Source organism: Felis catus, chromosome C1 (assembly GCF_018350175.1).
Source record: "Felis catus isolate Fca126 chromosome C1, F.catus_Fca126_mat1.0, whole genome shotgun sequence".
Taxonomy (NCBI): Eukaryota; Metazoa; Chordata; class Mammalia; order Carnivora; family Felidae; genus Felis; species Felis catus.
In genome coordinates, this window is record NC_058375.1 from 12,293,464 (window position 1) to 12,320,533 (window position 27,070).

Here is a 27,070-nt window from a genome sequence, read left to right on the forward strand (position 1 = left end):
CAGAAATGCATCGACTGGAACCGGGAGGTGCTGAAGCGGGAGCTGGGCCTGACCGAGCAGGACATCGTGGACATCCCCCAGCTCTTCTTCCTGAAGGGCTCCCACGCGGAAGCCTTCTTCCCTGACATGGTGAGAGCGCAGAAGCAGGACGGGGCACTTGCTGTCCCCGGGGCCCCCTGGCAGGGTCCGCAGGGGTGTCACTTGGGGTTCCAGAGGAGAAGCGCTTCCTGTCCGAGGACAGAGACCAGCACAGAGACCGGGGCGGGCCTGGCGGATCTCTAGGTGTGTGTTTCCTTTTTTTTTTTTTTTTTTAAGTTTATTTAGTTTGAGAGGGAGATCGGGAGAGCAAGCACAAGCAGGGGACGGGCAGAGAGAGAGAGAGAGAGAGAGAGAGAGAGAGAGAGAATTCCAAGCAGGCTTCTTGGTGACACGGCACAGGGCACGACGCGGGGCTCAAACTCACGAACCGTGAGATCACGACCTGGGTCGAAATCGAGAGTTGGACGCTTAACTGAGCCACCCGGGCGCCCCGGTGTGTGGGGGGTCTCCACTGGGGCGATTTTGCCTTCCAGGTTTTCTTGCTTGTTTTGTTTTTCTTGCCACAAGGAGGGAGGTGGCTACTGGCATCAGTGAGTGGAGGCCGGGGATGCCGTTGAACATGGGTCAGTGCCCAGGGCGGCCCCCACCACTGAGGGCTTTTTGTTTCCCTCCCAAGTCGAGACAGGAAGCCTGTTTCGGTTTCAGTGTTTCCAGCTCTCACTCCGGGGGGGGCCCCAGCCGCCTGCTCTGCTCCGCACCCCACCGGCTGCTCCCCGGTGCGGCTCCTGAGGCGGGCAGGCGGGCCCACGGTGGCTGCCTCCCTGACTGTCATTAAGTCAGGCAGCTGACAGCCGATGCACAGCTGTGATGTCACCCGTGTGGCCTCTGGGAGGGGCCTGGTGATGTTATCGGCTGCACGACCATTAACGCCTTTGGGAAGGGATGTCAGGCTGTTGGCCCCTCGTGGCTTGGTTGCCCAGGATGGGAGACCCTCCCTCTTCAGCCTGGGGCCTGTAACTGGAGTCCCCGACACCGACACCGGCCAAGCGAAGGGTTGGGAGCGGGTCCTGAGGTCCTGATTGGAGGCACGGTGACAGGGCAGGGTTTCCCTGCCGGGACCCCGCACTCCTGACTCCTCGCTACGGGGTCTTGGCAGAGGCCCCTAAGGCAGGACCTCGGCTCTACTGATGTCTGGGCCTGACTCCTTTGTCGTGGGGGCCCCGTCCTGTGCATCGCAGGATGGCGGTGGCATCCCTGTCCACTACCCGCTGGGTGTCAGCCTCTCTCCTCTCACTGTGACAACCGAAATGCCCTGGGGCCCGAATCGCCCTGGTTGAGAACCGACCCTCCAAGGCGGTGCTGCCTGTGAGAACTTTCTCGGACGATGGAAACATTCTCCGTCTGCACGATGGGACAGGGGAGCCACCAAGCCACATGTGGCGATGGGGGTCTTCACATGTGGCTAGTGTGGCCGAAGGATGAACTTTATACTTCTGTTTAATTCAAATTTCGACAGCCACGTGTGGCCAGTGGCTGCCCCGTTGGACAGGGGGGCACTGAGGGGGCGGCCTGGCTCTTGTTCTGGCCAGAGCCCATGACCTTGGCCGGCCCTCTCTGGGCGGTGGCCTTGCCCACACCGGCTGGAAGCCCCCCTCTGTGGGAATCTCTCAGCTCCCACCCAGACCCTGCTGAAGGAGCCTGGTATGTCCTCACTGGAAGAGCCCACAGGGAACTCAGTTAACCCGTTTGTCAGATGAAGAAACGGGCCCTCAGAGGAGAGTGGTTGACTCCCCTGAGGTCATCCAGCAAGTGAGTGGCCTCCAGGCTCCTGAGTCCTCATGTGGGAAGAAACGGACCTGGCTCCCCTCCCTGCCCTTTGTCCCACTACTACCCAGCACGTTCTGGCCCCTTAGGGGCAACTGGGTAGCTCAGGGCAGAGGCCATGGGACTGACCCCAGAGGACCCTCCAGGGTCATGTTGATTCCAGCAGTGGATGGCCCTGCAGGGCAGTCTGGAGGGCGAGGGGCCAGAGCATGGAGAGCGTGAGGGCACAGAGCCCAGGGCAGGCCACCCCATGCTGAGATGACCCAGCCCTCCCCTCCAGACAGCAGGTTCAGCGTATCCCCTTTGAACACCAAGGACAGCTCCTCTGGCCACCCATCTGGGGCCGACGTTTTCTCTAAGACACTTCCATACCCTGCCCCGGGGAGACGTCCCTTCCCCAGTGTTAGGGCCCCCCAGCCGGGGAAGCAGACATGCCACTGGAGACACAGGCGCCCCCAAGGGCTCCCAGCCCCTTGTCCCAACTCCTCAGCTCCCCAGGCAGCCACCGTGCCACACTCTGGCAGCATATGAAGAGCATGGGTTTGGGCGTGAGTTGGCCCCACGTCAAAGTTCAGTCTCCCCATTCTCTGATTGTGTGGCCTGGATTATGTCACTTAACCTTTCCCTGCCACCGACTCGCAGGGAGGCTGTGAGGCATAGTGATGACGTATCTGGCGCGCAGGAGATGTTCGGTAAACCGTAATGACGATCAGGGCTTCCGGGGAGAGTGAAGCAGGCTGTGCACTGTACAAGTGCACCAAACCTAGAAAGACATTCACACCATCGACCTTGTAGATAGCTGCTGTACAAGGTTTCTGGCAGGGGAAGGTAAAATCTTGCCCTGAATTGTCCCGACAACTTTCTGATGGATGGAAGACAGCGTGGGAGGAAGGGGTGACTTTCATTCGTACAGAGTCACCATGCATGTTACTGGCAGCCCTACCTGGTATGAATCCTCTCTTCCAACCGTCAGTCCATTTCTTCTCTTCATGGACCCTAGTTTTTGACGCAGCGCCAGTCCTGGTGGCCCGGGCATGCTGGGGAGGGTGGGTCAGACCTGGGGATGGGTCCCCTCTTGTCTCCCTCTTGTCTTCTCTCGTCTACAGGTCAACATGGTGGTCTTAGGCAAGCACCTGGGCATCCCCAAGCCCTTCGGGCCCATCATCGACGGCCGCTGCTGCCTGGAGGAGAAGGTGCGGTCCCTGCTGGAGCCTCTGGGCCTCCGCTGCATCTTCATCGACGACTATTTGTCCTACCACGAGCTGCTGGGGGAGATCCACTGCGGCACCAACGTGCGCCGGCAGCCCTTCTCCTTCAAGTGGTGGCACATGGTGCCCTGAGCCCCCCTCCACCCGCCGTCCTCTCTGCCCACCTGCCAGGGAGCCCCACCAGGGAAGGGGGCGAGGAACTTCCACCCGGCCCCCGTCCTCGTGGGGGAGCCTCGGGCGCGTCTCCTCGAGTGCCTGTGAATGTGCTGGCCACCGCAGGCCCCGGGACGCAGCGACGGACGCCCACACCCTCACCTCTGGAGTGGCCTGCACAGCCCGAGAGGGACCGTCCTCATTCCTCCCTCCCTCTTCCCGATCCGCCACTCCCAGAGGTTCTGGAAAAGAGCAACGGCCTCAGCACGTTCAAGGGCAGCCGCGTGTGGCCGCGGCTGTGCCCGACTTTGAGTCGCTCTCCCTCTGTTCTGATATTCCTCTCGCGGGTCTGCACCGGGAACGGCATCCATGGGGCCTGGGCTCAGAGGCAGGGGCCTGGTCTGTGGTTCTTGCAAGAGCAGGTGCAGGGAGGCGAGGCAGCCTCTTTTCCCGACCAGCTGTCCTCTCCTGCAGGGGACCCTCAACATGTGACCTCCCAGCACCCCTCAGCCATATTTATAGAGGCAAATAAGGACAGGAAAACCTAGCATCTGGGGCAACAAAACCCTTTAATACCTGACTCCGTCCTCAGAAGGGTGCTTGTTACCTGTTTAGAAGGCCTTTAATTACGAGTGCTGGCTGCTTCCGCCCCGAAACGCTGAGAGGCCAGAGAGAGGCCTCAGGAGGGCACACGCGAGGAAGCCTGGCAGGCGGGAGGCCAGGATGGTGGAGGGGGCCGAGGCATGAGGACAAACGGCGGGGCCTGGCCTCTGTGTCTTAGGTCTCCCTGCTTCCGATTCTCGACTCTGGATGTGAAGGGGGCTGGCCGTTCCAGATGTCACAGGGGATAGGAGCCCAGATGTTAGAAGAGGGTGGGTGGGGGGGAGCCATTAGGTTATCTCGGAGGGTGGGGTTTAATTTCCTTTAATAGTCTTTAATTATTCCCCTTCGCCCTGCAGGCCGTGGGAGGGAAGGCTCGCCCAGTCGCTCTCAGCAACCCGGAGACCCTGCCCGTAGCCTGGGTTTCGCCTGTGAGGAAACCCCCACGGCAGGCCCGTGTCCCCTCCCATACAGGGCACAGAGCTGCCATGGGGGTGAGGGGACGTTAATAGCCTGGCCCCAGGTGGGGTCACGGGGATGTGCCCGGGCTTGGCCAGTGCCGGGTGAGAGGTGACCCCTGTCCCACGCACGCAGGGGCGCGAGGTGGCCAGCCTGCCCTGTCCCCGCCATTGCCCCTGCGGCCATCGCGGTGGCTATCAGCCCTTGGCCTCCGCCTCCTAGATTTTCAGTGGCCCCTGGGAAGACCGAGACTGAGCCAGCCCGCCACGGTCAAACTCTGTTAGCCACGGAACACTTGGCCAGGCTGCCGTGGACACCCGACGCGTGAGATGGATAAGACAGAGCTGCTCTGGTTTCAGGGGGCTGGCGGGGGGTGGGGGTTATACCCGGGTTCTTCCCCTTCCGGAAGACTCTGTGGGACCCCACGTGCCAACTCCTGGTCTAACCTTTGCACTTTCTGCTCGTAACCATGACCCACAGCCCAGCCCGAGCCAAGACGGCAAGGAGGCCCTTCGGGGCCCACGGGCGTGCGGCCAGGGTTGGGGTTCCCCAGGGAAAGGCTGTGGGTGGAGGGAGGTTGCAGAGAGACGGGGAGGGTGGGGAGCAAGCCTTCTGGACCTGCGCTGAGCGTGGGAAGCCCTGGAATTGCTTCTGGAGCTGTCGGAGAGCCCGATGTCCCCTCTGAGAATGTTCCGGGTGATGGATCGCCTCCTACCTGATTAATAAAAATGTCAACGTGCGTTTCTTCAAGTGGCTGCCTCCCCAGCTTCTGTTTGTCGGGCTGTGGGGAGGAGTGGGGAGGGGAGGGGGGCCCTATCCTAGTTCTACCCCCCCCACCCCAAGCCGCCAGCTCCTTGGCTTAGCTTCTGCTGGCTGGGACAACCCCCGGGGCCAGTGCCGGCCAGGTGGGCTGATTCAGCAGGATGGCTGGCACAGGCCCGTGGCTCTGAGGCCAACTGCCCCGCTGAGATGGGCATCAGGCGAGGGGCGGGTCCTACCTCGTCACCTCTTCTCCCTTCCTTGGGCTATCTCTTCCAGCCCTCAGAGGACAGGTGTGCTGGGCCCTACTGGCAGAGGTGGGAGATTCTCCAGCGGGACCTGTGTCCAGGGCCAAAGGCCACTATGATTGCCTTTCATTCCTGCCTCCAAAGTTACCAAGCTACCCGGCGGTCTGAATTCAGGGGCCTGAAAGTATTATCCCTTGCATCCTACACGCTGGCTCCTGCCTCGATTGAACCCTTTGCCAGTCGCTCACTCACTCACTCAGTCACTTTCTTTTACCTCTTGTTGTGGACTCAGGCAAAAAGATGCTGCCTATCAGCCACTGACACTTTAGTCTGAATGAATGCCAGATGTGTTTCTAAACGCTGGTATTAACTGGGGGGAGGTGAAGGCACGGGTCTATTTCCAAAGGGAGAGACAGGGCCCCGAGCCAGAGGCAGGTCCGCCCCCCAGCACGGTGGTCCAGTGGCCAGGGGGAAGCCTCCACTTTCTGGATCTATTTCCCAACTAGGTTCATAAGCAGGTAGGGAGACTGGGGCTTCCTCCTGAGCCCTGACTCTTACCCAGAGGTGAGTTGGCCAGCAAGCCGTTTTGTAGCCGAAAAAGTAAAGCGGTCACTGAAGCCAGCAGCCCAACAGCTTTCCTTGAGAACGGCCTTCCCAGACTCTTGGGTAAAAGAGCACCAGGCTGAGAGTCCCGCTGAGATCCGTGAACTGCTAGGACTGCACCCACTGGGGACCCTGGGGAGCAGGTCCTGGTCCCCGCCCTGTCTCAGACCGGCAGCATGTCCAGAGAGAAGGGAGGAAGTTTCTATTCAGCACCTTTGGAGCCTGGCCGGGCAGGGTGTGTCCCCGCCATTATCTCTAGCAGGCTAGTGATCAGCCTCATTCTCTACAGATGAGGAAACCAAGGCTTAAGAGGGAACGTAACCCTCCCCCCACCCCCCAGGCCACAGAGCCGGTGCACGGTGGAGTCTGGATCCGAACCCAAGGCTCCTCTCCCCAGAGCCCTTGCTCCTGCTGTTTCAGGTGGCCGAATGCCCCCTTCTGGCCTCAGTTTCCCCACCTGACAAATGAGCCTTCCTAAGCTCTTCCTGGCCCGAGAGGGATTTAACCCTCACCACCCACCCCTTCCACAAGTGTTTGGCATGTGAAAATAATGACAACGCCAGTAATAGAATAACGCCAAGCTCCACACTAGAGCTCTACCCACGTCGTCCATTTAAGCCTCGCAAGAGCCATTTTCAGAAGCAACAAGTGAGGCACAGAGCAATGAAGTGACCTGTCCGCAGCCGCACAGCAAGGATGTGTGGTTGACCTAGGGCTGAAATCCAGTCCTGCTAATACACTCCATGCTTGTAAGAAAAAAGCCGGTGTTTCTCAGTTTCTCAAAATGCTTTGGGGTGTTTATACAAAAAATCCAGTTGTCAGGCCGCACCCCTAACCTGCGGCGTCAGACCTGGAGGCGGGGCCTGGGAATCTGCGTTTGCACCAGCTCCTCCAGCAGGGTAGAGAAGCTCCCCTCTAAACCGTATCATCTCGGAAAAGGCAGGAAAGGGGGTGAGGAGGAAGAGCGTGGAAAGTCAAGAAAGAGGCCCAGGTCATCTCCACCTCTCTGCCTTCCCCCCCCCCCCCCCCCCCCCCCCCAGTGCCCCGGTGCCCCGGCCAGGTGCCTGTTGGGACACGCTCCCTTAGAGAAACTAACTGCCTCCGTGCTGGGGGCGGAGCAACAGGTTCATATGCAAACGATGGCTTCTTCCTGGCCAATCCTGTACTCCTAGATCTGGGAAGGGGCTGGGCTTCCAGGACTGGAGCCAATGAGCTAGCACCCCGGGCTGGAGAGGCGGGGCCAAGGTGTTTTAAACCCGCACGCCAAGGGCTCTGGGAGGCAGTGTTGGCTTTGGTGGCTCAAGTCCGGGTCCAAGGCCAGCATGTCAATGAAGAGGATTGTGCGTGTGTCCCTGGAGCATCCCACCAGCGCCGTGTGTGTGGCTGGCGTGGAGACCCTCGTGGACATTTATGGGTAAGAGCCAGAGGCCTGGGGGTCTGCAGGCCCTTGGTGCTGAGCCCCTTGGGCTCGTCTGGTGCGCTGTGCAGGGTTTCCTCGGGGCTCAGGCCTGGCTCGGCTTCCCTCCCCCAAGCCAGGGGAGTTGAGTGTGGGAGACTGCATGGGGGACAGAGAGGTTTGCAGTGTTTGAGCTCTGGTCCAAGGGCCTTTGAGGGTGCTGGGCACGTTGGAGGACCCTGCAGGCTGGATACATACAAATAGGAAGAGGTGTATTCCCCTTGTCCTGGTCCCCAGCCTAGGAGCTCTGCAAACAGCGAGTGTCATTTTTTAAGAAATCATTTATGCTTACGTAGCATTTCCTATGTGCCGAGCACTGTTTTAAGCTTGGCAGTCTTCTCGAACTTTAACGCTCGAATCTAGCCTTCACGACACCCCATGAGCTACGTTTGTTACTAGCTTCTCATTTGACAGATGGGGAAACTACGGCACAGCAAGGGCGAGCCATTTGCTCCAGTCAAACAGTTACTAAGCGTCAACGCCAGGATTTAACACCCCCCTCCCCCCCACTCCCATGGTCAAGTGTCTTATGCTTTTAGCTGTCTGCCACTTGGAGAGGAAGGATCTGGTTTCCTCCAGCCATTCAGAGCCCACACGTTAGGCTCCTACTGTGTGCCATGGCCGTGTCCTTAGAGCCAGTGGCTGGAGGTGAGGCCCCACCTTCTCTCTCTCTCTCTCTCTCTCAGAAAAGGAGAGTTTGGGCAGGGTTTCAGGAGCTGGGTTCTGGGAACCCCCAGGGAGCTGGCTACTTAGCCTTTTGGGGAGTCTCCAGGGGTCCCAGCTCCAAGGCTGAGCTGGGGACACAGGTAGTCAGGGGGCTGGGAGGGGAGGAGGCAGAAGCGTGTCACTGTTCCCTTGTCTCAGGTCTCCCACCCTGCCCTGTGAGCCGTCGAGCAGTGCCCTTGGCTTCTACTCACTAGATGTCAGAAGCACACCTTGACTTGCGATGGCCAAAAATGTCTCCAGGCGTTGCCAAACATGCCCGGTGTGTGTGTGTGTGGGGGGGAACCGATCCCAGTTGAGGACCAGTATCCCAGAACAAGACTCTACGAATTGGAGCGGACTTGGTTGAAAGCAGAGACGGGGCAGTCCCAGGACATTAGATGTAAAGGGGTGAGGAGCTGGTTAAGGGAGGGAACCAAGTCCGGAGCAGGCCCAGCACAGCTAGGTACCAGGAGCTGAAGCCTGGTTGGGTGTGGGTGGAGGGTGAGAATTAGGAAGGGGATTTGGAGGAGGGACAGCCACAGGGGCCGTGTCAGGAGTGACATGGGAGGATGGGCGTCCACGCTGCCTGGCGCCACCCCCTCCTCCAGCGCCGTGTGCCCATGGGGGTGACTCACCTGTGTTGGCAGCCTCATGCCCATCGGGCAGATGTGCCCCCGGTTTGACCTGCTCCGGGAAGGCCAGGGCTGGCTCCTCCCCTGCAAGGCCTCCTTCGAGGAGGGGGGACGAATCAGGGCCAGGAGGCAAAGGCAGCAGTGTCTTGGGGTTCTGTGACCGGACGGGCCGTGTTGGGGTTCGGAGAGGAGGCTGTGGGGGGGACGGCCCCAGGGTGCGAGGCAGAGCCTCGGGCACCCTCAAAGGAAGGATTCTTGGGCCTCTATGCCTGGGCCACCTTGGGGGACAGGCAGAGAGCTGTCAGTTCACTCGCTCACACATTCATCAAGCACTTCTTTGGCGTCTGGTGTGGGCCGGGCACGGGGACACAATAGTGAGCAAGGAGGCACGGTCCCCGCTGTCTGAGAATCTGTCCCTTCAGAGTTCCTGCAGAGGCTGGACCGCTCCCAGACGGATTCCTGTCTTGCAGGGGGAGCAGGACCAGCTTAGCTCTACGTCCCTTCCGGCTTGGAGATGTCGTGACTCAGCCCTCCTGGGTGCCCGCACCGTGGGCCCACCAGGGAAGGGGCGGTGGGTGTGCTGGCTCAGCCCTGGCTCTGGGACCTAGCAGCTGTCTGACTTGGGGAGCATCACTTAACCTCTCTGTATCCTCCTCCGGAGGACGGAGACAATGTTATCAGTGAAGGTCCTTACAGACTGCTCCACAGCAGCCACTGCCCCAAGCGCTTTACATATAGTAACATTCTCACGATTCTGCCAGGTGGATGCTCTATCATCATCCCCATTTCAGAGATGAGGAAACGGAGGCACAGAGAGGTTAAGTAACTTGCCCCGTGTCACACAGCCTGTGAGGAGCGGCCGAGCCAGGATGCAGCCCAAACACTTAGGCCTTCACTTCAAGGGAGTGGGGAGGTGGGATGAGATCGTGTGTGTAGAGCATGTTGGAGATGCCTGGCATGTGGGGGACACTCATTCATGGTAACTGCCACCGCTATCACCATCATCATTTTGAGGCTCTGTCCTGGCCCTTTGGACCGCCTCAAGTGTCCCCAGACCTGCCATAGACCAGGGAGCCACCTCTGAACCAAACTGGGAGATGAGACAAGAGGAATGAACATAAACTGAGCGGTCAGGGCAGGCTTCCCGGAGGAAGGGTCCCAACCAGAGCCTTGAAGGATGAACACAGGCAAGACTCATTGGGGCACTCTGTCTGTGGCAATGGACAAAACTCTGTCTTCTTGCCTTCCGTTGAGTTGGAGGTGGCCCAGACTCGATAAGGGGGCTTTGCTTTCCCGAGCAGGGTTTCATGGCGCAGGGGCGGGGGGAGGGCGGTGGGGAAAGGGAAGGAAGACTGACACATGGGTGTGGTGAGTCGTGCCCCGGGGATAAATGTGCAGCCAGGGTGGCAAACCGCTGCCCTGGTTGGACCAGCCAACAACTCGTGTCACCTCTGGCTCAGCAGAGGCAGTTCAACGGAGTGAAAAGGCAAAGGGCACCCGGGGGCCAGGTACCCCGAGTTTTCGTCCCAGCTCTGCCGCCCTTTGCGAAGTCACCTTGAGCAACTTTCTGCTCCTTCCTGGGCCTCAGTTTCCCCACATGTGCCCTGAAGAGGCTGGCACAGATCAGTGGGTTTCGAGCTCTACTCGTGGAGGCGTCTGAGTGCCCCTCCCCCCCTGGTTTGACAAAGCGGCTCTCCTCCTTCGACTGGCTCGTGTTAGGTGAGCGCGCCGACCTGCCTGGGCAGAGCTGGGCCCCGGGAGGCTGGTGCATCATCGACTCTCTTAACCATCTGGGCTTCGGGAAGAGGGTTCATGTGGCCGCCATTCCCCAGGGGGGGGCACGGACTTGGGACTAAGGAGGGGAGGTGGTCTTCTTGACCCTGGTGGTGGCGAGGCCGACGGAGGTGGGATCTGGGGACCCCGCTGAGCAGGGTGAGGCAGCTGGTGCCACCACGAGAGCCTGAGCCGTCTGAGCCTTGGTCTCCTTCGCCCCCATGGGCCGTGTCGGTGGGGAACATGGCGGTCATCTTGTCAACCTGTTTCCAGCCCCAAAGACCTCTCCCATCCGTTTCTCGGCTCTGCAGTGTCTGGTTTTGTTTTTGCAGAGGCCAAGGCTCCTGGGCCCATGAAAGGAGAGGATGGGCTTGGGTTTGCAGGGGAGGGGGGGGCAGAGTCAGATGTGAGTCCTGGCTCTGTCACCTGCCAGCTGTGTGACGTTGGGCAGATCACCTGTCATCTCTGAGCCTGTTTCCTCGTCTGTAAAGTGGGGATAATAGTACCGATGTTGTGTGCCTGTGGGGACTGCCTCTGTCACCATCCGTGTCCTCAGCATTGAAGGGGTGACACAGAGCCACAAGGGAGACCTGACTTGACTCCCAGAAGGGGGTGGGCTCGCGCTGTGATTCCCACAACGCGTAGGGACACAGCCCACCCTTAGCCGTGGTTCTCAGACGTCACTGGGCATCGGCATGGCTTAAAGCGCAGGTTCCAGGGCCCTGCCTACAGCATATCTGGTTCTGGAATCTGCATTTCCAACGGGTGGGTCTGAGGTTGGCCACCGTGAGGCTGACCAGCTGTCTCGGTTTGCCCCAAACCTTCTAGATTTTAGCACTGGAAGTCCCGCGCCCCAGGAAGCACCCGGTCCCGGGTCACCCTACAACGTTTTACCCACCATTCGCCACCTCCCAGGCTGGCAGTGCGGGCAGAGTCGTTGGGCCCTGGGGCTGGCCGGGACCACCGTGTGCGAGGAAAGGCCTTGGAATGTTCTGGGCATGGACGGCCTCGGCGGGGGTGAGCCCGAAGCCCCCAGGGCTGGGCTGGGGCACTGTCTAGAGCAGCGTGCTGGCAGCACAGGGGGCCCGACCGGAGGAAGAACTCCGTCCGGGTGAGCCTCTGGCTTCTCCTCCGGTCCTCCGTGTGATGGGAAATCCAGACCCTCCCATGTCTGGTGCAGGCTCTTCTCCCGGCAGCCACCCCCTTGATCGTCCTAACAGCTTCCCTGATGGGGCCTGAGCACTGGACCAGGAGTCTGGAGCCCTACCTTCTAGTCCCTTCTCTCTTGGGCCTCAGTTTCTCCGGAGTGAAGTGAGGCATTGGTCAGGCGCCCCCAACTTTCGCTGATCTTGGATGCACACTGACTCCTTCCATCTTCTCCGCTTTATAGATGGAGACGCTGAGGCAGGGGGAGGCCGAGCCTCTCCCTCACGGTCACACACCTGGCGAGTAGTGGGGCTGGGATTTGAACGTTCAGCAACTGCAGGCTTAGTCCCTCCTGATCAAGAACCTTCGCTGGATCCTCGTTACGAAGGAATGAAATAAAAGGAGCTCCTCACAGCCCGCACTTACCCTTGACCTCCTAAGGCTCCACCGGGAAAATGCCTTCCCCTCAGACACGTCTCCTCCTTGTCTTTGGTTCCCCTGCCTCCCTCCAGGAAGCTGTCCCCAGAACCACCCCCCACCCCCAGCCCACCCTCTCAAACTGCCTCCATTTGCCCATTTCCTGCTTCCTGATTTACTTTAAGAACCCCTTCCCCCGTCCTGGGTGGGCGGTTTTCCAAGCCCTTCCCATTATGGTGTCTGAGCTTTGCAATTGCCCATAAGGTCGACCAAGTCGGTGTCATTATCCCACTTTATAGGGAGGCGAGGTGATTTGTTCAGAGTCACTTGGCTTACACGCGACCCAGCCCGGTCTAGGACCTGACTCTTGAGCTCCCAGCTTCTTCCCCCGGGCTAGAAGGGATCTTCATCAGGGATCCCCTGGTGCCCCACCCAGGGAGGTGCAAGGGGGCTGGGCTGAGACACCCCAAGCCCAGGGCCTGGGGCCGGGGAGCTGGGTGGGGTTCCACACCAGAAGGACCATCAAAGGTGCTCAGCTCCAGCTCGTGGGCCCCTGGGGTCCAAACAGCAGCTGACGGGTAGGAGAATTTCCCTAAAGAGTTTATGAGCCTCCTGGGGAGCTGGAGGCGAGGCGCCGCGGGCTGTGGGGCTCAGGGTACATCCTGGGGTGGCCGAGTCCCTTCACACCCGGTCTGTCTCCATGTGTCTCCTGGTGGCTCTCCGTTTTTCTGGGTTTTTCCATATCTCTTTGTCTCTCTCTGTCTCTGTGTCCCTGTGCCTCTCTGTCCAGCTTCTCTATGTCCCACGATGGGCTGGCCCACACACCCGGGGGCATCACAGGGCAGAGGGCACCACCGGCCCCAGAAATTACAGGCTTTGGAACTATGGTTGTCAGATAAAACCCAGGATGCCTAGTTAAGTTTGAAACCCAGATAAGCAGTTAATATATTTTTTTTTAGCATATCCCAAATATCGCACGGGCCATCCTCATACTAAAACAATTATTTGTTGCTCATCTGAAATTCCAGTCCACCTGGGTGTTCTCTATTTTTATTTGCTCAACGTAGCTGCCCTGCCTGGGAGGAGAAGTGGGTGTGTCGGCTGGTGAGGACGCCTGGCAGGGTCATGCACTGGACCCGCCTGATGAAGAAGAGCTTGGGCTCGCCTTGTTTCTCTTTTTCTCAAAAAGCCACCTTGGGAAGTAGCCGAGCAAAGAGGGCGTCTTGGGGCAGGCCTGCTCTCCTCCAAGCGGAGTGGGGCAAGGAAAGGGCCTGGAGTTGAACGGCCAGCTGTGCAACCTTGGGGAAGTCTCTTGCCCATCCTGAGCCTCCGTTCCCTCACATGTACATCCCCTCCTCCCAGGGGGAGTAATCATCCCCTCCTCCCAGGGCCACGGTGGCGATTCAAATCCTGTTTGGAAAAGCCTAGCCGAGACCTGCCTTGGCAACCGTGCAGCCTCCGGGGCTACGATTATTGACGTTACTCCTGGGGAGGTGGTAGGTGAGGACATGCGCTCAGGAGCCGGAAGGCCTGGGCTGGGACCCCAGTCCGGCCATTTACGAGCTCCATGACCTGGGACAGGTTACTTAGCCTCAGTTTCCCCATCTGTCAAATGGGAGACAGTGATAGTACTCAATAAACTCTCCTGGGTTTATTGAGAGGATTGCGTGATGTCACGCACGTAAGAACCTTCCACAGGGCCGGCTGTATAGCAAGAGCTCAACAAGGGTCAGCTACTGCTATCCCCCAGTGCCCCCACGTGCTGCTTCCTCCAGGAAGCACCCTGTCCCCTCTGGCTCACAGTGGCCTCTCCCTACCTGGGATCCCACTGACCAATGACTTCATGAGCCTGAGCCCCCTCTGGCTGCCCTGGGCAGTGCTATCCTTAACTCCTTGGCAGGATCGAAGGTTCTGGGACGGTGGGGAGGGTAGTGAATGTACCCGCCACAGCCTGGCAATGCTTTGGAGCACAGTGGGCGCCCCCAGACCCCCCCATAGACAGTAAGAAGGTGAACGGATGATTTCGAACAGGACCACCAGACTAGCTGGAGTGGGGGAAACACGTCCCAGGGCTGGACGACATAGGCTTTTTGACCCTCCTGCTTGACTGGATCTGGCCAAGTTTTCCTGGTGACCCTGCCGAGCCGTGGAAGAACTCGGGCTCTGTGTCGGAGCCCTGAGTGCAAAGCTGCCCGTGCCGTTTGCTGCTGTGCGACCTTGGGCTTGATCTCTCTGAGCCTCGCTTTCTCCCCTTTCTAGCAGAGATGATACCACCCGCTCACTTGGCCGACTTGTAAGAGTACGAGGAGCTAGGAAACAAGGTTCTGCACGCAGCGGGCACTGCACAAAATTGGATGCCCTTCCCTGGAGAAGAGCCCAGGGGCATCTTCCTGCCTGCTAAAGAGGGCTGCAGTGGGACTGAGGGGAGGGAGCCACGGTCTCAGAATTGTAGGGGGTCCGTTTGCAGGCTGGTGTCCGCTGAGCTCCCTGTGCCCAGCTCCGCACCGGGGAATTATAGAGCATTCAACTGGTCCTAACTTGCAAAGAGCTTGCAGTTTTGTTGGGAGGCAAAGAAGCTCCCGAGAGAAGTGTTAATGAACACAGAATGTGGGAATGTGTATGCACTTGTGTGGGGTCCAGGCTTCACTCCCAGGAACTTGCTGTGGGGATGTGAGGCCTGGGGTGGTCAGGGAAGGCTTCCCGGAGGAAGCAAGAGTTTGCGCCAAAGCTCAAGCATCTGAGCGAGTATTGCCCCCTCTGGCCCTTCCCATGGCTTCTTGTCTTTCCCAGGTCGGTACCTGAGGGCACAGAGATGTTCGAGGTCTACGGGACCCCCGGTGTGGACGTCTACATCTCTCCTAGTGTGGAGAGGGGCCGGGAGCGTGCAGACGCCAGACGGTGGCACTTTGATACGGGGTTGGAGATCATCGTGGTCATGAACTCGCCCAGCAATGACCTCAATGACAGTCATGTGAGCAGGTCCCCTGGTCTGGGGTGGGGGTGGGGCGCTGAGCTAGCTCCACAAGGGCCAGCACCCTCTGCTTACCCAGATGCCGGGGTAGCATGATGGGTAAGCACCCGGCCCTGGAACGAGGCAGCTCTGCGACTTACAGACATAAGCTATGTGTCTCCTGGCAAGTCACATCAGCCCTCTGGGCCTCGGTTTCCCCATCTGTAAAATGGGAATGATCACCGCACCTTCCTCCTGGTGTTGGTCTGGGGCAGAACACGAGCCAACGTTGGTTTCCTTTCTTGTTTCCTGAGACCCCTGTGAAGGGAGATGTCCCAGCTTTTCTGGGTCGGGCCTCAGTTTCCCTACCTGCAGGCTGAGGGCTGAGTAGGTGATCTCTGTCACTCTGGATGAAGGAGAGAGAGCAGAGATGGGAGGAGGATGCTGGCGCCTGGGGAGACCCCCTTCTCCAGGGTGCCTCATCTTTCCTAATCCGTTCTTTTCCTGACTCCATTCCCTTTCTCAGAGACACATAACCTCCCTTCGTCTCCTCTCGGCTCATTTAGCCACCAATGGCGAGTTCAACAAGCCCTGACTGTAGGCAGTGCTCTGGCTGGGGCAGGGGGCGTTTACAAGATGGGAGAGGGACGCCTGGGAGGCTCAGTTGGTTAAGCGTCTGACTCTTGATTTCGGCTCAGGTCACCATCTCCCGATTTGTGAGTCTGAGCCCTACTTCGGGCTCCCGACTAGCAGTGGGGAGCCTGCTTAGGATTCTCTCTCTCTGTGTCCCTCCTCCCCTCGCTCTCACTCTCTCTCTAAAACAAATAAACTTAAAAAAAAATGAATAAAAGATGGGAGAAATGGGGTGGCCCTCGAGCTTGGCACAGCTGATGCCCCCATAAAGGGGTGACGAGAGACAGGTCTTGTGGCGTGGGAGTGGCAGTTTCCCACCCCATGTCAGGAGCAGTGTTTCAGGGAAGGATCCTTTTAAGACCATTGACCATACGCCACATACTGGGCACCATGACCTCATCCAGCCCTCATGACAGCTCGGAGAGGCGGGGTCTGATCCCCGTTTCACAGGTGGGGCCACCAAGGTTCAGAGTAACTCTGTCCGGACCACATAGCCCATCAGTAAGAGAGCGAGTATTCGACACAGACCTGCCAGAAATTTCCCTTCATCACCCCCATGTCTTTTCCCATTTGTGTATCGGAGACGAGCCTCTCCGCTGAGCGCTGTGACGCAGGTGGGCAGGACTCAAGGAACTCATTTTGCAGACGAGGAAACTGAGAACAAGGCGCGGCTTACCTGAAGGCGCCTGATCTAGTGAGGAGCAGAGTTGGTGAGGGTCAGGACAGAGGCCCTGGGGCAGGGCCAGAGGACCAGCCAGCCTGAGAGGGCACCTAAGAGGGGCTGAGCTGGGGGGCTGTGTAGATGCAAAGGACAAGAGGGATCTCGGAGGGTCGGAGCGTCCTGTCCTTCCCCTTCCCGCACCTTTGGCCCGGAGCCGGGTAATTGTATGGCTGAGGCCAGCATCGTTGCTCTGGCTTGACACGTGGGGTCAGCAATTGCAGGATTTAGGGGCTCCCAGCACTGAGGAGTGAATGGCATCTATAAGATGCTGAACCTTCTGGCTGAGCTGAGGGACCCACATCAGGAGGGAATGTGCAAGTGGAGGACTGTGGGTGGAAGGGGCTTTGATCCATGGGCCTTGAATTGTGTTATCCTCAGCCATTGTCAGCCTGGCCTTTTAGCTACTGGGCCCTTGCTGCAGGCAAGGCTGCTGCTGAGCACATCACACACCTTCCCTCCTTGATGGTCACACCCTGCAATCAACCCTCTGGGGTGGGAACTATCATTATCCCCACTTGACAGCAGGGGACATTGAGGCCCGAGGACAAGTGACTCTTCCGGGGATACTCACAAGTGGTGCTTCAGAATCTGAGCCCAGAGCCCCGCACCATCTCACACAATGCCGCCTGGCCACTATTAACAACAGCTGGCATTTCTTGGGCACTACCTACGGGGCGAGTCTTGTACGTGTATTGTTTCTAAGCGGCACTACGATCGTCTGTGGTAGGGACCCATATGGCCGCTGTTCTGCAGATGAAGAAACGAGACAGCTCAGGAAGGTGAAAGGCCTTGGCCAAGGTCACAGAACCCAGAGGGGCTGGGCTCAAGTCCAAGGCTGTCTGAATCCCACAGATAAGAGAAGATCCATAAACCCTGCCCAGTCAGACCTCCTCATTTTGCACATGGCAGGACATAGATCCAAAGGGGAGGAGGGGCCTGCCAAAAATCACACGGTAGTCATTGGTAGCACCGGGACCCAGGTCTCCAGGGACTCCCTCACAGACGGTTCCCATTTTACAGATGGGCCAGCCAAGGCATGGAAGAATAAATGGCACAGAGAAGGCTAAAGGAAGAGCTGGGTTGGTGAACGCAACTTCAGGGCACAGAGGTTCCCGAGACTCCCTCTCTTCTTTGCTAGGTTCCCCAAGACCTGTCCTTTGGGGTGGGGCTGTTGGCTTCAGCTGGCTTGACTCCGGGCCCATTTCTCTACAGGTTCAGATTTCCTACCACTCCAGCCACGAACCCCTTCCCCTGGCCTATGCGGTGCTCTACCTCACCTGTGTTGGTAAGTTGGGGGCCATGCTGGGGCCTCGGCCAAGAGTGAGAATGGTTGGGAATGACATTGAGCGAGAGTCTTTTTATAAAAATCAACTCATTTTCTTTTAAAAATTAAGGGGCGCCTGGGTGGCTCAGTCGGTTGAGCGGCCGACTTCAGCTCAGGTCATGATCTCGCAGTCCGTGAGTTCGAGCCCCGCGTCGGGCTCTGTGTTGACGGCTCAGTGCCTGGAGGCTGTTTCAGATTCTGTGTCTCCCTCTCTCTGACCCTTCCCCGTTCGTGCTCTGTCTCTCTCTGTCTCAAAAAAGAAATAAAAACGTTAAAAAATAAATAAAAAATAAATAAAAATTAAAATACGACAGTTACATTTAGAAAACGCAAATGGTACAAAAGAGTATATATTGAAAAGTAAACCTCCTTCCCTCCAACCTAAGGCTTCTAATTCCCAAGCCTAGCATCCTTCCAGAGATCTGCTGTGCTCATACAAGTGGATGCACACATATCTGTACATTCCCCCTTTTGTAAATTTTTTTTTCAACGTTTATTTATTTTTGGGACAGAGAGAGACAGGGCATGAACGGGGGAGGGGCAGAGAGAGAGGGAGACACAGAATCGGAAACAGGCTCCAGGCTCCGAGCCATCAGCCCAGAGCCTGACACAGGGCTCGAACTCCCGGACCGCGAGATCGTGACCTGGCTGAAGTCAGACGCTTAACCGACTGCGCCACCCAGGCGCCCCTACATTCCCCCTTTTGTAAGCAAAGGGAGGCATACTGTGGATATGGAACTGGACTTTGCTTTTTCCACCTTAAATTTTTTTGTGCTGATTATCCACGGATTGATATATAAATTCCATACAAGAGAACTCATTTTGATGAATGCATTAAAGGCTCTAGAGGCAAAGATGAGTAACATGAATGAATAGATGGGGAATTTCAACAGAGAGAGAAAAACTATAAAAAGGAGTCAAATGGAAATGCTAGAACTAAAAATCATGGTAACAGAGATTAAAAAATTGTTTTTGGTGAGTTTGTTGGTAGACCTGACACAGCCGAAGAGAGAATCAGTGAACTTGAAGACAGGGCAACAAAAATTACTTAAACTGAAACAAAAAGAGAGGGGAAAGAAGAGTGTAACAAACAAAACATTAGAACAGATGTAAGAGCCCTGGAACAGTATCAAACAATCTAAACTCAATTAGGTGCCCATTAAAATTCCAACATGACTTTTTTTTAATGTTTATTTCTGAGAGAGAGAGAGAAAGAGAGAGAGAGAATGAGCAGGGAAAGGGCAAAGAGAGGGGGAGACACAGAATCGGAAGCAGGCTCCAGGCTCTGAGCTGTCAGCACAGAGCCCGATGCGGGGCTCGAACCCACGAACCCCGAGATCATGACCTGAGCCAAAGTTGGACGCTTAACCAACTGAGCCAACCAGGTGGCCCCAAGTTCCAACATGACTTTTTTATAGATCTTCATAGAGCTGATCCTAAAAGGCATAGGAACGAGCAAAGGGCAAGAGTGGCCAAGACATTTTTGAGAAAGAACAAGGTGGAGGTATTCATGGTACCAGATATCAGGACTTTGTTCAAGCCATAGTACTTGAAGTGGTATGAAATTGATGCGGGGTTAAATGCAAACCAGTGGGACAGAGGAGCACTTGGACACAGAGCCGTGTTCAGATGGTGATCACATGTGAATAAAATGGACATGAAGCCCTACTTCACACCATACTCAAAAATAAATTTCAGACGGAATGAAAATCCTAAAATGAAAATCAAAATTGTAAAGCTTTTAGAAGAGAATATCTTTCCAACCTCAGGGTAGGCAAGGTGTTTTTTTAACAAGACAAAACAAAGGCACAGACCCTAAGGGAGAAGATTGATACATTAGACTATTAAAATTGAAAACTTGTATATAACAGAGGACAAGTAAAAAGTCAAACTATGGTGGCGCCTGGCTGGCTCAGTCCGTGGAGAATGAGACTCTTGATCTTGGGGTCATGAGTTCAAGCCCCACATTGGGCTTAAACTTACTTAAAAAAAAAGAAAAAAAGAAAAAGAAATCTAACTCTGGACCAAGAGAAGAAATTTGCAAAGCATATGGCTGATTCGGTGCATATAGATTACGGAGAACTCCAATCCCTAAGAAAAAGAAAGACAACCTAATGGAAACAGGCAAAAAAATATGAACAAGCAATTCGCAGAAGAGAAAGCCTCAGTGATCAGAACCCAGATGGAAAGATGCTTAACTCAGTGTTGCCAAGGATATGGAACCAGGGAGCTCCTTGACGGTGGGTGGGAGTTGGCGTGGGTCCAAGTCCCTGCAGAGCACTTTGCAAGAAAGTTGAAAATGCTCTGTCTGAAGGAGGTGCTGTTAGAAGCAGAGTGTGCCTTGTAAATTTGGGGGGTTTACGCTGGGACTAGGGCTTGTCAATTTTGGTAGAGGCCGCCAAGCTGCTCTCCAAACAGACCATCTCACCTCACACAGTGGCCAACAGCATGTGAGATTGCCTTCGCCAACACTGCATTGTCAGCCTTTTCCATTTTGCCCAGGCTGAGAAGTTAGTTACCCTGTTTGGCTTTAGTTTGCCTTCCTTTAGTTAGGACTGAGGTTGGGTATCTCCCTGCCTCTCCCTCCCCAAACCCACACCCTTATCCCCTGGAAAATACACACACACAAAAGTGCATAAAGCTCTGTGTGTGTGTGTGGGGGGGGGTGTGGATGCATGTGCACGCGTGCACGTGTGTAGCTGGTGAATAATTACAGAGTAAACACTTGAACAACCACCACCCTGGTCAAGAACTAGAACATGACCGGCACCCCGAAGTCCCCAAATCTGATTATAACTCCCTCCTTCCCCTGGAGCTAACCACTATCTTGTGATAAGTATTTCCATGTTTTTCTTTATGGTTTTCTCACTTGGATATGCATATATAAGGAATATAGTCTATTTTTGCGTCTTTGAGTTTTCCGTGGATGGAACCATATTGAACATATTCTTTGGGGTTGGGCTTCTTTCGCCTCCACTATGTTTATGAGATTCACCCACCTGTTGCATGGTGAGTGGGTATCTTTTTGCATATTTAAAAATCATTTCGAGTTTTCCTTCTCTCTCTTTCTCTCCTTCGAATGCTCCATTTGTGCTGTAAGATCTCCCTGCTTTCTAGGGAGAAACATTGAGAATGTGGGATGGCGGCTGGGATTGGGGGGTATAGGATAAAGCTGAGGTTCAGAGAGGCCACAGAGCCAGTAGGTGCCAGAGCCCGGATTCACATCTTCATTGTCTAACACCAACGACCGGGCTCACTGCCCCATCCCCAACCTGGGCTCAGTATAGGGTGGGCCCCAGACAGTGAGGGCTGTATGGATGCAGAAGAGGGAGGAGTCGGGGAAGGCTTCCTGGAGGGGGGCACCCTTTGACCTGGCCCTTTCCTCTTACCCTCCTTCTTCCCCAAGGCCTCGTTCCCCAGCTCAAGGAAAGGGGCTTCAGATGCTTCTACCTCTGGACAGTGTCTTCTTAGAAATGACTTTCTTTGCCCAGTTCCAGATGGGTCCTGAGATTGAGGCTGAGAAACAGAGGCCACAGACCCGTGCTGGACTCCTGGGCACCCCTTAGTAACTTAGTCTCCGCCCTCCCCTTGCAGACATCGCTCTGGATTGTGACCTGAACTGTGAGGGCAGACAGAACAGGAGCTTCGTGGACAAGGTAGGGCATCTCGATCTGGGCCCAGAAAGGGGCCTGGAGTTTGGAGTTGACCTAGGTTGGGTTAAGAGGGGCGAGGTCACGACAGGTATCCCCCTTGCCTCCCTGCTGCTGCCGAGGTCACGGGAGCCAAATGGGAGCCAGGCATGACTGGGGATTTTCTTTTACCAGGAGAACAAAAACGTTACCGAGAATTATCAAGTTATACAGATGCCCAGGCCTGGGCTGGGCCTCGCTTTGTGGCAAAAAGTCCTTTGGGAATTTCAATCCAGGTCAGGGGTCAGCAAACTTTTTCTGCAACAGGAGATACTAAATATTTTAGGCATTGCAAAGGGTCTCTGTTGCAACCATTCGATTCTGTCATTGTAGTGTCAAAGAGCTATAGTTAACATCGAACAAACGGATGTGACTGTTCCAATAAAGCTTTATTTACAAAAACAGGCAGTGGGCCAGCTGGGACCCACGGGCCATGGCGTGCCAGCCTTCTGATCTAGGTGAGAAGGGAACTCTGCCAAGAATGAAACAGTTCAAGGACTTGGGGCTGGACTGTGGTGGCACTCAATGCCTTGGGAGGTCAAAGCAGGAGGTCCAGGTGGGCCGTATCAGCAAGGAAGCCCATGTGAGCTAGGCTCTAAAGCAATGCAAGAGGGAGGGCATTCCGGGTAGAGGGAATAGTGGGAGCCAAGGCCTGGAGCCAGGAATGGATCTGTCATCAGGAGGTTGCCTGTTGAGGAAGGGGACGTTGGCTGGGGACACATCACAGTTGGCCATGAAAGACCACTGCGTGGTTTGGACTTGGGGCTGTGGGCAGTAGGGAGCCATTGCCACATCAGGTGCAGGAAGTGCTTCAGTGAGAGTGGACCTACCCTCATAGGGAGGGTGAAGAGAAGAGGTGGGGTTAGAAGTTGCGGGGTGGGGGCTCAGGTCCGGTCTGAGCCCCATCACCAGCTATGCTTTTCTATGGACAGCGGCAGTGGGTCTGGGGGCCCAGTGGCTATGGAGCCATCTTGCTGGTGAACTGTGACAAGGACGATGTGAACTGTTATGACCAGGACAACTGTGACCAGCACGTGCACTGCCTGCAAGGTGAGGGGGAGCCCAGGGTCACCGCTCCGCCTCCCCGCCGGGATTCCCGCCTATGGCAGGTCCGAAGCTTCCCGACCCCAAGGCCGGCCTCCCCACCGGACGTCTATCCCTGGCCTGCATTTTAGGGCGTCCCGAGTTCCAAGTCTGTCCCACGCCGCATGCCACAGCCCCGTGAGGAAGGCCTTGGTGATTGTCTGGGGTGTGGGCCAGGCGCCTTACACACGGGTGCACACAGCCTCTCTGAAAGTGGACACATCTGTCCCTCATTTCAGAGAGGGGAGCTCTGAGACTCAGGGAGGGAGGGGCCTGTCTGTGCCAGCAGGGAGTGACGGGCTGGGGCACTGAGACCAGAACCCTCCCCTGCACCTGGCCAGGTGGCCTGCCCGCCCCACACCTTCTCACCTGTCACGTGCCAGGCACTGGGCTGGCCCCTCTGCACTTTCTAGAGTTCTGGGCAGGTGAGGAAACGGAGGCGTCTTCGTGGTTTCCAGTGTTTTCGCAGGGTGGGCGGAGCTGGGGCTCGGACACCCGGGTCCTGGCACCCTCTGCCCTGAGGGGGCGCGGTGGGCAGGAGGAGAAGACAGAGTGTCACAGGCCCCCTGAGCTGCCGCCCCTGTCTGGCTCCACAGACCTGGAAGACATGTCAGTCATGGTCCTGCGGACCCAAGGCCCCGCTGCCCTCTTCAACGACCACAGACTTATCCTCCACACCTCCAGCTATGATGCCAAGTGGGCCCGGGTCTTCCACACCTGCGGTGAGTTCATGCCCATCCCCCACACCCCCACTGCTGGGGACGGGGGCCTCAGTTTCCCCACCTTGGGCTGGAGGGCAGCCCCTGCTCTGGCTTCCAGCCTGCCTTGGGGGTCAGAGGAAGCACAGTCAGGTGTGGGAACTTCAAAGCAGGTCCGCTGGGGCCCCCGGGCAGCTGTGGCCCAAGGCCATTTGATTGGATGGATCAATTTAAAAAATGTATTTCAAGCACGTTCAGAAATTTTTATTACCCAAACTTTCAAACATACACAAAAGTAGAGAGAATAGTAATGGACCTTCACAGGCCAACCACTCAGATTCGACAATTACCGCTGTCTTGCCTCTGTCGCTCTGTTGATCCTGTTTGCTCAAGTGTTTTTATTTTATTTTATTATTTTTCATGTTTATTCATTTTTTGAGAGATAGAGGGAGACAGACCGTGAATGGGGAGGGGCAGAGAGAGAGGGAGACACAGAATCAGAAGCAGGCTCCAGGCTCCGAGTTGTTAGCACAGAGCCCGGTGCAGGGCTCGAACCCACGAACTGTGAGATCATGAGCTGAGCTGAAGTCGGATGCTTAACTGACTGAGCCACCCAGGTGCCCCAATGTTTGTTTTATTTTTGAGAGAGAGAGAGAGACAGAGTGTGAGCAGGGGAGGGGCGGAGAGAGAGGGAGACGCAGAATCCAAAGCAGGCTTCAGGCTCTGACCTGTCAGCATGGAGCCTGAGGCGGGGCTCGAACCCATGAACCGTGAGATCGTGACCTGAGCCGAAGTTAACAGACTGAGCCGCCCAAGCATCCTTATTTGTTTATTTGAGAGAGAGAGAGAGAGAGAGAATCTGAAACAGGCTTCAGGCTCTGAGCTGTCAGCACAGAGCCCGATGCGGGGCTCAAACTCACGGACCGTGAGATCATGACCTGAGCCGAAGTCGGACGCTCAACTGACCAAGTCACCCAGGTGCCCCCCTGCTGAAGTATTTTAAAGCCACTCCTAGACACTATGGCTAGTGCCCCTGCATAATTCAGCATGCATCTTCCCCCCCCCAAAAAAATGACTTTCTTCACACAGCCACAATGCTCTTATCACCCGTACGAGCAAGGACATAAAATATCTTTTAAAGATACACACGCATGCAAGTAATAAAATGCTCATTGTTAACAAGATCAAACACTATAGAAGTATATGTGGCTAAAAATATGAGAGTTCCCTGGGGCGCCTGGGTGACTCAGTAGGTTGAGCTCCCGTCCGACTTCGGCTCAGGTTATGATCTCACGGTTTGTGAGTTCGAGCCCCGAGGCGGGCTCTGTGCGGACAGCTCGGAGCCTGGAGCCTGCTTCCGATTCTGTGTCTCCCTCTCTCTCTGCCCCTCCCCCGCTCGCTCGCGCGCGCGCGCTCTCTCTCTCTCTCTCTCTCAAAAATAAATTTTAGGGGCGCCTGGGTGGCGCAGTCGGTTAAGCGTCCGACTTCAGCCAGGTCACGATCTCGTGGTCCGTGAGTTCGAGCCCCGCGTCAGGCTCTGGGCTGATGGCTCGGAGCCTGGAGCCTGTTTCCGATTCTGTGTCTCCCTCTCTCTCTGCCCCTCCCCCATTCATGCTCTGTCTCTCTCTGTCCCAAAAATAAATAAACATTGAAAAAAAATTTTTTTTAAATAAAAAAAAAAAAATAAATTTTAACATTTTTTTGAATAAAAATGAGAGTTCCCTATCCTCACCCCTAAACCTGACTCTTAACACGTGTTCAACGTTAACGATGTGCTCTGTGTTCTTCGTCACTTGTCTCTGTGCGTGGCGTGCGCGTCTTCTGCTTTCCCAGCGGTTTCTCCCACGGAATCATATACCCGACACCCCTTTCTGTATTTATCCGGCTCCTCCTCGTTCTTGCCCACAGCTGCGTGGCATTCCAAAGCGTGGATGTGCCATAACGCATCCAGTGCCCTGAACATCCCGTTGTTGGCAGTGTTCTGACTTTGCAACAGTACAGGCGCCTCAAGGGCACGGGCCTTGCTCCCGGTTTGCTCCTGAGTCTAGAACCGTGCCCTGTCGGTGCCGAGGAGGTGCCCTGTAAATATTTGTTCAATGACCGGATAAAGAACCAGCGGACCCCCTTGTACGTGTATTTGTACGTACAGATTTCCATCAACTCCTGGCCACGGGGTTGCTCGCTTAGGAGTAGACGGGACTGTGTGAGATGTTGCCAGATCGTCCTGCGGAAGGTCTGAACAGCCATCTCAGAGAGGAACGGCCTCTCCCCAGGCCGTGTCCACACTGGGTATCGAGCCCCTGTCGCTCCTTTGCCGGCGGGAGGGCAGAGGTGGGGGCTGCGGTCTGGCTTGAGGCTCTTTGGGGAGGTTGGCACGTCGGCTTCTTCTTGCGACCCTGGTGCTCTGTGGGCCCACCTGGGAGTCACGGCCATCCCTTCCGTCCCCGCCCAGGTCCCGAGGACTCGTGCGAGGCCTACAGGCACGTGCTGGGCCAGAACAAGGTGTCGTACGAGGTGCCCCACTTCCACGGTGACGAGGAGCGCTTCTTCGTGGAGGGGCTCTCCTTCCCTGACGCCAGCTTCACGGGGCTCGTGTCCTTCCACGTCACCCTGCTGGACGACTCCAACGAGGTAGGGGTGGCCGATGGGGGGGGGACCAGGGCTCCGTCCTGGGGGGCAGGGGCTCCGCTGGCATGAAGGGTCCCAGACCTCTCCACCACCCCGCGGTGCCTCTCTAGAAACTAAGAGGTGCCAGCGGCTTGCCCAGGGTCCATGTGGTGCTTGACTCAGCCGGGCCTGTGGATTCCGAGGCCGGCGCTCTTCCCCTTCTGCTTCCCACCACCCCCCCCCCCCGTAGGATTTCTCCGAGTCCCCGATCTTCACTGACACCGTGGTGTTCCGTGTGGCGCCCTGGATTATGACGCCCAGCACCCTGCCACCCCTGGAGGTTTACGTGTGCCGGTGAGTGTGTCTGTGTGTGTGTGGGGGGGGGGGGCAGCAGGTGTCCTTCTGACCCCGGAGGCCCCTCTGGTCTCCAGACGTGGCTGTGTCCTGAGCCCCTCTCCCTGGGCTTGTCTGCAGCGTGAGGAACAACACGTGTTTTGTGGACGCCGTGGCGGAGCTGGCCAGGAAGGCTGGCTGCAAGCTGACCATCTGCCCGCAGAACGAGAACCGCAATGACCGCTGGATCCAGGTACCATGGACAGCGTCTTGGAGGGCGAGGCTGGCGCATCCCAAGCGGGGGTGGGAGGAGGTCACTTACGAATTCTTAGAAGGACCTGGGGGCTGTGAGTGTCCTCCCCAGGGCGCTCCTTTTTCTCCTGCTAGACCTAGAGCTCTCTCCTTCTCTCCAGAACTTTCCGGAGACCCAGGCACACCCTGACACTAGATTGAACTCCCATTCGCCCACAGGATGTGGGCTAGGCACGGGGCTGGCGCTGAAGGGGATGGCGGGGGTGTGGGACACACTCCCTGCCCTCAGCAGCCTGGGCCTGTGGTTCCCCACGGGAGGCAGCTCTGTCCCCCTAGGGTCATTTGGCAGCATCTGGGCAAATGTGGGGCTGTCACACCCAGGGTGGAGGTGCTACTGGCTTCTAGTGGGTGGAGCTCAGAGAGGCTGCTAAGCATCCTGCAGGGAATACACAAGAAAGAATGATCCGACCTCGAGTGTCAATTGTGCCGCGGCTGAGAAGCCCTGATGTGGTGAATTGTTGCAACAAAGCCCCCGCTCCCGTAGCTGAAGGTGCAGCGGGGATGGGGGTGGGGGGGGGGCGGGGCAGGGTCGGCAAAGTGCCAGAGGGTTTGGGGGGTGGTGGCATCACCTCTGTCTGGGGGATGGGTAAAGACCTCCCAGAGGAGGGACACCTGGGCGGGACCGGATGGGCAATGAGTGCTGCCTTTTATCAAGCGCTTACGGGGGGGTCATGCGTGGTATCCTTTTCACCTTCTCG

The 27,070-nt window shown here is 56.8% G+C and overlaps 2 protein-coding genes across 2 annotated transcripts in view; both read left to right on the plus strand.

Annotated features, from left to right (window-relative positions):
- PADI1 (peptidyl arginine deiminase 1) overlaps positions 1-4,089 on the plus strand; it is a 38,434-nt gene extending 34,345 nt beyond the window's left edge. The window contains exons 15-16 of the mRNA XM_003989525.3: positions 4-129; positions 2,970-4,089. Of these exons, the coding sequence (XP_003989574.2) occupies positions 4-129; positions 2,970-3,203 (360 nt within the window). The 3' untranslated portion in view covers positions 3,204-4,089. The remainder of the gene's footprint in view (positions 1-3; positions 130-2,969) is intronic.
- A 3,062-nt stretch (positions 4,090-7,151) lies between these two features.
- PADI3 (peptidyl arginine deiminase 3) overlaps positions 7,152-27,070 on the plus strand; it is a 31,506-nt gene continuing 11,587 nt past the window's right edge. The window contains exons 1-9 of the mRNA XM_011284582.4: positions 7,152-7,307; positions 14,813-14,993; positions 17,539-17,611; positions 21,245-21,306; positions 22,272-22,389; positions 23,019-23,144; positions 25,573-25,751; positions 25,978-26,081; positions 26,202-26,313. Coding sequence (XP_011282884.2) covers positions 7,216-7,307; positions 14,813-14,993; positions 17,539-17,611; positions 21,245-21,306; positions 22,272-22,389; positions 23,019-23,144; positions 25,573-25,751; positions 25,978-26,081; positions 26,202-26,313 — 1,047 coding nt within the window. The 5' untranslated portion in view covers positions 7,152-7,215. The remainder of the gene's footprint in view (positions 7,308-14,812; positions 14,994-17,538; positions 17,612-21,244; positions 21,307-22,271; positions 22,390-23,018; positions 23,145-25,572; positions 25,752-25,977; positions 26,082-26,201; positions 26,314-27,070) is intronic.